The 12,551-nt window shown below is 42.3% G+C and overlaps 1 protein-coding gene across 1 annotated transcript; it reads left to right on the forward strand.

The window, feature by feature from the left end:
* Nucleotides 1-4,992: 4,992 nt before the first annotated feature.
* On the forward strand, nt 4,993-9,405 carry grxcr1a (glutaredoxin and cysteine rich domain containing 1 a; the record flags this gene model as incomplete). The annotated part of the gene is made up of 4 exons (XM_084353745.1): nt 4,993-5,397; nt 7,214-7,453; nt 7,543-7,608; nt 9,130-9,405. The coding sequence occupies 4 exons, from the start codon at nt 4,993-4,995 to the stop codon at nt 9,307-9,309; spliced, it is 891 nt and encodes a 296-aa protein (XP_084209871.1). The 3' UTR covers nt 9,310-9,405.
* Between the last annotated feature and the right edge of the window lie 3,146 nt (nt 9,406-12,551).

Genomic DNA, 12,551 nt, shown 5'->3' on the forward strand with positions numbered 1-12,551 from the left:
ACCTTCACAGGACATAGTCTGATCAACTACAGCCACTTAAGCAAATCTAAGTTGGTCCAACACTTTGTTCCAGGCTGAAATATCTCAACAACTATTGGATGGTTGACATGAAATTTGGTTAAGATATCTCCTGTTCCCAGATGATAAACCCCGGTGACTCCTCTAGAGGCACCTTGAGGTTCATAATTTTGGTTTTCGGTGAGATAAACTGCCGTGACATTGCCTCAGCACAGCCCCACAGAGTAGCTGACTCTTGTGTTGTTGACATGATCCTCACCACATGCAAGCAATTATCTTTGGGAAGTACTCCAAACCATTCGGAGACGCAAACATGGATTTGGTTGCAAAGATGCAGAAACAGGGAGTGAGATGTGTCTTCACGTCGCTCTGTAATTTCATCAACCTTAAAAGTGCTCAATAAAGTCAGATTCATTCTGTAACTTCAGTCAATCAGCAGTGAGCTCTTCTGAGCTACAAACAATCTGCCGCAGCTTTAATCTTTCTCTGAATACGGTAAGTGTGCAGTGTCCTTCAGAGACAGCAAGCAAACATCAGGTTGAATAACGAGCCCATAAACGATGATGTTGGTAAGCTCCTGACTGGGAGGCCTTTGCCTCTGCAAGGAAAAGTACTCTGAGCCCCTTTGCTGCTGTTGGGAGAGGAAATACTAAGAAAAGAAGTAATGCTGTCTAAACCCTGCAGCAGCTTTACTGGATCCTATCCCAGATGCTTTGAACGGGTATCCATCTCTCTATGGTGGCTGTTTCCCTCGTTGGTATCTTCACCGTGCTTCTGACAACTGCTGACACTTTAGTGCTTAACGCTTGAAAACAAAGTATTGTTTTTCAAAAAATATAATTATCTTGATTATAACTCAAAAATGACTTTTGGGTGCTTTTTACAACCCTGATGGCTCCAAAAACAGCTCGATTCAGACATGAATTCTTGTATCTCAGGGCTTTAGAGAGATTTTAGTTTGGTTTCCATGCAGACCACAGCAGTGAGACGCCACTCAAGCTGTGAAAATGATGATGAAATGAGACCATTTCTCATTTCTAGCTGCTTTAGACTCAGGAATAGTTTTGATATCGTCAGTGTTGCTCACCACACCTGTGGCTGCGACCCCTCTGCAGTTCAGTCTGTAAATCCTGAGCCTGAAAATGTTATCTCACTGCTTCTCCCTCGGCTTAAATAAATGTGTCATTGATTTTATCATTAATCATTCTGATCAAACCGAGCTGGTGGAGGCTGCTACACCAGGCCTACATCCGCATCCTTCATCAGCCGCCTGCAGCTCCTGGGGGGGATTAATTGGGCAGCGTGACGTTTAGCTGTGATTGAACAGCACTCTGCCCCCTTGTGGACGTGCATCTGCAGTCAGGGAGGGTGAGGTGGTTTGATGGCCGACTACCCACAAATGATGAGTCACTGCAGAGTCATTTCCCACCAAAACCCCTGTACCACAACAGACATTTGAAGATTTAAGCCATTTTAAACACAGTTTTCTTCCGAGCCTGAATGTGGAGATCAGTCTGATTCTGTCTCATCACTACAAATCAGTCGTATGAAGCAGTTAACACAAAATTCAAGCTGGCAATCTGTGAATTCAACTGTTTATTCGCTCTGCACAAAATTAAAACCATCTCTCACTCTGCACTGTTTGACTTTTCCCACTCGGTCACAGCCGAGCCGACAAACAGCAGCGAAATTAAAGAGCGTTAAAGTATTCATCTTTTCAAATTGCTTTTTTTAATAGCAGTCGAGGCCACATTAGCACGGCTGATGACGACGGCTGAGAGACGAGCTCTTCAGGTTGAACAGACTATCACCGTCTCTGCGCTCTCCTGTCGAAATGTGCTAAAGTGAGATAAAATGGCTGCTTGACTCAACATGGCGTGGGCGTGTTTCACTGAACTCATGATAAGCATGTCCTGTACTGAACGAGTTATTTTCACTTTTGTTTCTTGTTAATTCGTCTGATGTCGAGTCACTGTGTCCGTCTGAAGCAGCAACTGTGACTGAAAGTTTTTAGTGCGCTGGGGGGCAGGATGATTGAGAAAGTGATATAAAAAAACCTAATTAAAATGAAAATGATATGTAAAGACCACGACTGATTTATTCCAATTATAAGAACAGTACGTTCAACTGGCAGGCAGAGTAACATAAGCAGCTTTATCCACATACTGACTGCCAGACTCACAGTGAAGGATCTCTAATCCACCCAGCACCAAGACTCTTTATATAATATAATATAATATAATATAATATAATATAATATAATATAATATAATATGTCGTTATGAGTTTTGAGACCTTATCAGTGCTTGGTATCTTTCATTTTGAGTGTTTCACGCAGGGAAGATATTATTTCCCTCAGAGTTGTTCGCTCACAGCATCACACTAACACTATAAAAAGAAAAAAGGTTTTTAGCTTTTAAACTAGCACAACACACTGTACTGCCAATATGGCCTAATAATGATAAAATATTCATGAGCACTCATCTAAAAATACAGAATTTAGTTATTAAAACTGTATTTACTGTCTTTTTTGTTACCAAATGAAGCTACACAGTACAACACACACACACACACACACACACACACACACACATACACGTACAGCACAAAATAATATAAGATAGTAAGAAAACAAGCAAACAAACTTGGAGAGAAATGTCCAAGTACACATTAATTTATAGTTAACGTTGGATTAAAATAATATAAAATCATTTTCCATTTCCACTGTCCCTTCTCAACCACTATTATATTGTCTGTCATTGTTTTAATGGCCTTTGAAGACAGTTAAAGGTAATTTACAAGAAAAAGCAGCTAAATAAAATAATAAAGTGCTTCTATAATGTTTAAAAATGAAAAGCGAATAAGTCACTGCAGCTTCTCGGGCCGTAATGTCAGAGTCTAGACACCCTAATGGCGTCATCAACACTGGCTATTAGCAGTACCAGAATGAACCTTTACTGGTCGTATTGTGATAGCTGTGTGTGTGATTTCCTCAAATAAAAGAGAGTTCGGGTCATTTTGGATCAAAAACACTTGGAACCGGAGCCGGACTCATAACAGTACCACGGCCTCAGGATGTCTCTTAATCTTGGTTTGACGCATCACACTTTCCCTGATGGATTTTCTCTAATGATCAGCAGGAGGTGACACGAACAGGTGATGACATGCTGCGTGTGGGTGTTTGTGTGTGTGTGTGTGTGTGTGTGTGTGTGTGTGTGTGTGTGTGTGTGTGTGTAGCTCTTCCCTCAGGGGCCAAACTGCAGCACTCAAACAGAGTGCTGCTGTCACCACTGTAAGCCGATGTGTCACATCTCCAGGGAGCTGCTTCATCACCTGTGACATTAAAAAAAACTGTCTGAGGCGTCTCTGTGGACGCGCTGCTGCATTGTGTCACTGCGATACATTATATGGTCACTTCTGCTCTCTGAGGACGCCGGTGAACACCTGCAGTCCTGCTGGGGGTGTAAATAAGCAGTCGAGGAATATCCACTTACGTCATGGGTTCATGCGCGTGGAAGATGTTAGGGTGCATTTTATTGTACATTACATGCTGAATAATAATAAAAACAAAAGATGTCACAATGAAAAAAGTTCTTTATTGTTAATTAACTGAAATCGGAGCAAATTAAGAGCTTGTATAATCTGAATTTGAATGGGCTACTTGCATGAAACTGTAAACACAGTTATGGATCTCCTCTTACTGTCACGACTTCATTGGTTTTTGATCGTCGTGTGATTGTCTGATCTCATTTTGAGCTCAAATGTCAGTTCAAGTTTAAGTTTCTTTGTCATTAAACTGTTAAAAACTAACAAAACAATATGAATATCAAGCTAAAAAGATATAAAAAAAGTGTAAATAGTGCAATGAAAGAGATGAGAGATGAGTAAAAATACACAAAATATACTTTTTAAACATACTTACACACGTAAATCACAAGTTTTAATGTACGAAGTTCAAGCAAGACACTACAGAAGTGCACACAACCATGTGAGACTGTACTTTGTTAGGCCGACAGTGGAACTTTGAATGCATGCTAACATTGCTCACAATGATAATGCTAATATGCTAATACTTAGGCTAAGTATAACGTTAGTGTACTAAGGATAGTGGGCAGCTAACAAGTTTGTTCTGCTATTAGCATGCGATTTATTAGCACTGAACATAAAGATAAGACTGATAAGAATGTCAGTTTTGTTTTGTTTAGATGGTTGTCATATGCAACACAAAAATAAATTAATAAATTAGCAACAAAAATAATTGTAATTTATCGTCTGAGAAACAAAAATGTTTGTATAAAATCTCCTGGAAATCCATCCAATAGTTGTTGAGCTATTTCAGTCTGAGGTGGACCAACCGGCTGCTAGCTTGGCTAAAAATGATGTAATGTGATGATGCAACTGGGTTTATGTTTGTGTATTTGTGTTAGCTGCTGTCAGGTGCCCGTTGAGTGCTGGAGAGGTGCATTCATCAGTCTGACACTTTAATATTTACCCATCGCTGACTGTAGGGAAAGTAAGACTGAGCCTGTAACCGTGGCGAGTCTGGAAATTGATGCAGGAGTTGTTCTTGCCTGCAGCCGTCAGCTGTCGTCTCAGCTCAGAAGGATGACATGTGTTGTTTGTTTGATTAAAGCACATGAAGTCAGGCCATTAAAAGTCTTCTGTCAAAGCTTCGGTGAAAACTGTGTAAACTGTGATGAATAATTTAAAGACAACTATCACTTTACTTGAGGTAAGCTTGCAGGGTTGCCATGGTACAAATGCATGTATTATTTAACGCCCAGTGTGAGTCTCACTGTAAGGCAGCTTACAGGCTCTCAGTTGTTTTTAGATCTGTTCAAACTGTGAGGATTAAACGTCGTAGTAATCCATGGGGAACAAATAGTGTGTCTGAGCCGCATGTCTGCCTACGAATGGGACGCGAGGAGCTACGCTGCAGCGTTGTGGACCATGTGATGCGGCAGAGGGTGGACGATGGAGGGGACGATGCTGACGGCGGGGCAGGAGAAGCCACAGAAGCGGGTGAGGTTCCGCGTGGCTTCGGGGAACAGCGGCCGGGTGCTGAAGGAGATGTTCAAAGATGAAGGGCCCTCGGACTCCCTGGATTCAGACTGTACCAGCAGCTCTGACGCCGACCGGGCCAGCACCCCCTCTACAAGTGGAGATGTGCAGGGACACCTGTATGGATACCTGGGCTCCGAGCTGGACGACAGCGAGTGCGAGCCGGATGATCTGCTCATGTACGCAGGGGCCACCAAGGACTGGATGTTCACCACCAAGAGGGTCAACATACTCAGTAAAAATGGGACTGTGAGAGGGGTCAAGCACAAAGTCAGCGCCGGTCAGACGCTGTTTGAAAACCTGCCCAATTCTAACAGTGTAAGTATATCTGACGGCGTTATATCATATAACTTCATCTGGTTGATGTTGTCACATTATTGCTTTGCTCACAACACATGTTCCCATCAGTGTTGTCCTCAAGTCTAGTTACAGGAAGGAGCTGCATGTCGGTGCACGACTGGGATAAAAGCTCACAATAGAAGACAAGGTCACCGAGCAATTAAAGTTTAATGATGCATTTCGTTAAGTGTTTCAAGAGAAACTAATCAGGTTAATGAATTCTTGCCACTTCGCTTTTCCCTTCACGAAGCAACAGTGTTTCTTCTTCCTGAGGTAACTGTGCCTGTGTGCTGATGCAAAGGTGATGCATGAGGTCATATCCAAGAAAAAGTATTAGGTCAGGTGAACAAACGGCGTCACTGCAGGCGAGATAAAGCTTCTCACCACGATTAAATGAGATTATCTTTCATTTAGGGTGAAGTTTAAATGCTTATCAGGGTCTGGCCTCATCCCAAAGGAACATTCTGATGTTTGTAACACTCACGTACAGGTTACAGTGCCACTCATGATGGTCTAAGGCGAGCCACAAGTGATTTTTATCTGGTCAGGAAACAATTCTCAATTTAAAGCCTCTGTATAACCGACATCAGCAAGAACACTGGCTATTTCTATATAATTATAATAATTCATTTTGATGTGTTTCACCTGATGGGAATCCAATTTATCTGGATTAAATAAGTGATACAAGTACAAATAATCTCACAGCCTCTGTCGTCTGGTGGCACTAAAACAAAGTGTAATTAATGTTATATATCTACAGACACCTCACCTTGTTGTAAAGCATCTCTAGATATCAGTGTGACTGAGACTAAATACATGTTTAATGGGACAGTTCAGCCCAGAGTCAAAAATAAATATGTTTCCGCTGTTTATCCATGTGGATGGCCAAAATAAATAGATAAATACAAAAATTCAACAACTCATCAGCGACGTTTCTTTCCAGAAACAATGACCCACTTTCTCCACTTCTGAAGAAGGAAGCGTGCATCTACTAATGGACGAGAGGCTTGATGGCATGGAAGTTATGGCTTTATGGTGCATTAATGGCAGAGCTGTAATGTCAGCTGTCTTAGCCAGCTAGCCTAGCAGTCAATATCTGCAACAAGTTTATATGGGTTTGACATTTTCAGCTGGAGAACAAAACGGAGGGTGTTAACAATACTTTATAAATCAGTTTTAAGACATTAATAAACAACAACAGCCTCAGGGTTGATAAATGAATAAATAGATTCAGTTAGAAATGTTGTTGATGTGGATTTATGATTTATGAAGCGTTAACAAATCCATTAGCTGCGTTTTTTATTAGAAAAGTGGTGCTAAAGCAGATGAAATGTTCCTTTAAGTGAACTCAAAAGTGGAAAAATCATAGTATATAGTAATGTTACTGTGTGCAGTATCAGTGTGAGCCTTTTCACAGGCTGATATCTGAAGGACATTTACTGACATTTCAAACCGTAATGTACATTATTATACTGCTGCTGGCAGGTTTAACCTCTGCATAGTTCATTTGAACCTTATGGATAATAGAAACAATCACTAATTTCTTGGAGGGAAAAAAAGAAATGAAAAACAACACGTGAAATCACAAATTTCAAATGAATTTTACACTGAAAAGACATTTTCGTCTCTCACGCTTTCTCCAGTGTCTAAATGTTTCATATGTAAAGAGCCATTATGTAATTTTTCCCGCCATTATTATCGACTCTGGCCTCAAACAATCCCACCGTTAAATCCCCTGAACATGTTGAAGACTGTCTAATAAAGGCTTCATTTCATCACCATCTCTCCCTCCTAGATGGAGTTAGCTCTTGAATTTGGCCGAATCGTGATCTACACCACGAGTTTCCGCGTGGTGAGGACGACCTTTGAGCGCTGCGAGCTGGTCCGGAAGATCTTCCAGAACCACAGGGTGAAGTTCGTGGAGAAGAACATCGCCCTGAACTGCGAGTACGGGAAGGAGCTGGAGGAGCGTTGCAAACGTGTGGGAGAGCCTCCTTCGCTACCGGTGGTGTTCATCGACGGACACTACCTCGGGGTCAGTTGTTGTCACGCCTCTCTGGTGTTGTCGATCTCTCGTACGTCCACGTGAGCTCATTAAATGTGGTGTTGAAACTTGTTTTGCAGGGTGCTGAGAAAATACTTGGCATGAACGAGTCAGGAGAGCTTCAAGATCTTCTGACGAAAATCGAGGTTTGTTTTCAATCACATTATGAATAATTAAGCGGGTGATTTTCCTCTGAATCAAACACTAAAATTCAACACGTATTGATGTTGAATTATTCAGGTGTTTCCTAGTAGATTTACTCAACAATGCAATATGCTTTGTAGCACATGTAATATTAAAGCGTTGGGTAATTATAAAGTCATAATAAATTAACGCTTTATGTCCATCAGGTCATTGAGATGAACGCGGTGCGAACAGGAGCAGTCATTTCAGCTCGCCGGTCGTCAATAAAACATGAGCAGGCTGCAGCGTGGAAGACGCATGCACATCAATAAGTGACCATCAATAATGGAGGGCTCGTTATTGATTCTGCCTCCGACACATTTTGTTCAAACACACACACATCGCAGAGCGCGTCGCTCTGTGCTACAAACTGAGATCGTGTGAACCGTTTCTGCTTCGTGCCGAGTCGCCGCGGCAGCATCTGCCACGCGAGCGCTGGCCTTTTCTCAGGCCTCGGCTGTAATTTGCAGTTCAGACCAAACAGAAGTCCTCATGAGCGAATACAAAGCAGTGTTATGACATTTAAGTCACTGCAGGCTATTAAAAAACGTGTGCAGCTCTGAAAGGTCATGCATACACTGATCGGCAGCAACGTGGCGTTATTGTGTGTTTGAATCTGAGGAGTTAGCACGAAAACATCGACGCGTTGGAGAGGGGGTTGTGATGAAAAGGAAAGGAAACACTTTGGTGAAAAAACACATTTAATTGCTTTCTTTCCAAGAGTTAGATGAGAAGATAAACAGCTGTCTCGTGTCAGTACGCTGAATATGCAGCTACAGCTACAGGAGGTCGATGGACAGAGCTCTGTTGTAAAGTTAGCAGCAGCTCAGAAGCTTTTTTTTGGTAGAATGAGAAGAACAGGAAACCCTCCTGTTATAGTGTTCATGTTCATGTTCATGTTCATGTTCGTGTTCATGTTCATGTTCGTGGCCTTGTTGTCACATGGTTCGATTAGCCTGAATTATCTACTTTTGATGTTCCATGTTTGTATTAGTTGTAAACAAAACAAACTTATTTTATTTTTTTTGTATTGGATTAAATAAATGAGATATAACATGTCTTGGAGTGGAGTAGACTTTTAAAGGAGCAATATGTCTGAATTGGGCACCTTTTAAATTCATACTCAGAAGAAATAGAAGGCAGCACATCACCAGAGGAACCGCTAACTGCTGCTAACTGTAGCTGCCGTTCTGGACTGGGATTTAGGTGACCCAGGGCAGTGTTGGTGTTTACACCCTGAGCACAGCAGCTGTGGACCGACATGGGGCTAGCTCGTTCAGTAGATATCTCTGCAACACAATACAAAGACATCATAATGTGAAAACTGTTATTTCTTCACCTTCTGTTGATACCTTTAGTTAATCCTTTCTTCTAGAAGTTTTGCATACTGCACCTTTAAAGTTTAAAGTTTGTTATTTGTTCGTGTATCTTTCTCAAATAATTTTTAAAAATACAACCGTATGACTCTGATCTGTTTCCTCTAGAGGGTACAGCATCCCCGGACGTGCCAGACCTGTGGCGACTTCGCCTTCATCCCGTGCCCAATGTGCCATGGCAGCAAGATGTCCGTGTTTCGCAACGTCTTCACGGATTCCTTCAAAGCCCTCAAGTGCACTTCCTGCAACGAGAACGGCCTGCAGCCGTGTGTGAGCTGCAGCCGGTGAGGATGTTAAGTGCCTGACCCAACATCCTCGCTTCACGTCTCTGGGACCTAAACACAGGAGCTTCAACTGGACTGAATGAATGAAACAGCAGGACTCTTCCTCCATGGCCATTGCTCGTAAAGATAAAAAATGAATTTGTAATAAAAAAATCTGTGAATTTGTGGATCTGGTGTTGACTGACTGGGTCTGTAAACACATCACGAACTAGTAAAGCTTGTCGTAAGCTTGTTAATTAATTAGTGAGGAGGCACCGTCATTCACAATGTTTCCATCACTAATCCCATATCAGACAGAGTTTAGGATAACAGAGATGCAGAGAGGGACAGTCGGCCAGTAGAGGGCATGAAACTGGGCCATGGCTCACCAGAAACTTAACCCAAACCTGAGATACAACTTTCAAAATGCGTAAAATTCAAGTAAATCAACGGAGGCAAACACATTTCAACCTCTTTATTAGAACATTATATATTCCCGGTCCACATTACACATGAAATGATCGGCAGTTATTCTGAAAATCGATTAATGCTTCAAGTCAATTTTCCATTTTCAAGCAGTATAAATCCTTTTGTGGCTGCAGAGGAGGCTGCGTGTATTCTGATAAACTGCCTCCAGTGATGTCACTCAGTGGCTAAGTTGCATTGTGGGTAATGTGGGCGGCAGGTTTTAAAAATGAAGAAGAATGCGTGGGACATAAAAATCTTTGGTTCTGCTGTTTTGATTTTGATCGTTTGTTTACGAACTGTCTGTACTGAGTCCAGCAGTGTTATGTGCAATGCCTACATTACCCACAATGCAAGTCAGCCAAACAGTGACGTCACTGGAGGCAATTTATGAGATTACATGCAGCTTCCTCTGGAGACACAAAAGGCTTCATGCTCCTTTTTTCCCACATACGCAGTCGAACTCCCCGAGACCTGTTCACACTGTAATCACCCTTTGAGGTTTGACGACATTACAGATGTGAAGATGTCACATTTGGTAGTTGTGAGAAATTGACAATTAATCAAGGGAAAACAAAAACATCAGATTAAAGTGGCACTAAGTAGCTTTGGAGAATATATTTTAATATTTACAATAATAATGAGGAAATATTTATTTTTTCCATAACTGAATAAACAAGCTGTTCTCAGAGGGAAAATAAGGTACCAGAACACTGTGGCGGGGTCCGCCACATGTAAACAAAGTAAAACAGTATGAAGCTGTGTTGTCCTTTAAGGTCAGTTTGTTTATTCATTCATGAAAACAAAGAGAGTTTGATTATTTACTTTGTTTGTTTGTTTAGGCATAAAAAAATCAGTCAATGAAAATTTCTCTTTTGATTAAAATGTCTTCCTCAAAAACTACATCGTGCACCTTTAACCTCTCATGAAAACAATCACACATAAACAAACATATTCTCCAAACAGTGCTGATCTAGAAGAAGCTCCAGTTCATGATTCTGTAGAAAAGGTTGAAAATCTGATTCACTGTGCAGCAAACAGGACGTTTTCTCCAGCAGGCTTGTGGAAACACCTTCAGAGCAGCCTCTGTTCATCAAAGATATGTTGTCTTTAATTCGATGCTCGGCTCTGTGACTTGAATGTAAGAAGATGCACGACCGGTTCGATCCAGAAGCATCCAATGCCATGTCACCGATCGGTTCAATAATGCATTGGCTGCAAAGGGATTTAGGTTTACGTTGAATAATTCAACCCAGGGAGGAGAACTCCATGTGTTCAAGTGGCTTCAAGGAAAAAAAAAAAAAGGCAATGCATTGTTCAGTTTTTGACCACATCTGCATGCAAATTAAAAGACATCGCAAACAATCCATGCGGGATCGCACGCAATCCTCGGCGTTTTTGTGTGTTTTTTCAGCGGGTGATGTCATTCATTGGCTGCCAGCCAAGGGGTCAGAGAAACGCAGCTCAGCTCTCTATGCTGTCATAGCCCTGTACAATGCTGCTTGAACATGATTAGACAAGGCAGCACTGTAAAGAGGCTAAAAGCGTAGAGCAGGGTGATGGTGATGATGATGATGGTGATGATCCGCCATGAAGACTTTCCCCAGACGCTCCGGCACCTGTGATTGAAACAGCAACCAGATCGATTATTCAGAGAGAACAAAAAAAAAACGGTGCGTAAAAGTCACCAAAAAGGTTAACGAGCCCTGGTCCCTGCACGGATAATGGGAGGTGATTACATTGCTGCACAACATCTCGTTCCTTTAATTCAATTCCGCACCGAAGAGTGATGGGCTTTGGGATTTTATAACCACAGGCTTGTGGTGATGGAGGGGAGGCTGCATGAAAATCTGAGACCCCAACTGTGCAGGTTTACTGCGCCCCCATCTGTGGACTGCTGGAGGTGAAGGAACAAAAAAAAAAAAAAGACAGGATGCATCGAAAAATCACAACACAAAAAAACATCTACATTTCAAACAAAGAATCCGCTTCAAGAATACAATTATTATGGAAGTGAAGGTGGCGATGTGATGCGCGGGAGGCTGCGGGATGGCTGAGGATGTGTTTTTCTTGTGGTGGCCAGGCGCGTCTCGACGCATGTTTCCTTCATAACAACGAGCCCAATCAGCCCGATGATCTCATTTTCTTAATCAACGTGCACACGCGAGCCTTTCTTTCTTTCTTTCTTTCTTTCTTTCTTTCTTTCTTTCTCTCTTTCTTTCTTTGTGAGGAGGGGAGACATGAAAGGAAACACGATGGGCAGTGGCACTGGCACAGCTGACTTGGGAATGATATGACGAGACATGACACTGATATGCGCGCAACACCCAAAATGTTAAGACAACATTCAATGGTCTAAAAACCTGTAGTGGAGTGTGTCCGCATTGTCTCCGCTCCCCGGGGCTCGGCGAAAAAACATTATTTCAGTCGAGTAGTCTAGCGTGGTCCAGCCGCGGTGCTGTGCGTAATGTTTTGAATGGTCGGTCAATGCGCAGACTGGTTGGAAATGACTGTTTTTATTGACGTCAGCGTACAGGCGAGTGCCCCCCTCCCTCCCCACAGCCTCCCTCCCTCCCCTCTCTCGTCCCTACAACTGCACCATCTAATGGACTTGGGTTTACATTCCAGTCAACCATCTGAGCCTTGGAGCAGGAGACAGGCCTCCAGGACGGAACATCTACCTCTTCACTGCTCCAGATGAGTGCAGGTGACTTTAAAGGACACGTTCGCCCAAAAATGAAAAATTCAGTCGTTCAGGCTCACGATGGAAAGAAGGGTGACGTTTCAATGTCCACAAAATGT

The sequence above is a fragment of the Pagrus pagrus genome (assembly GCF_965226575.1).
Source record: "Pagrus pagrus genome assembly, chromosome: 5".
NCBI lineage: Eukaryota > Metazoa > Chordata > Actinopteri > Spariformes > Sparidae > Pagrus > Pagrus pagrus.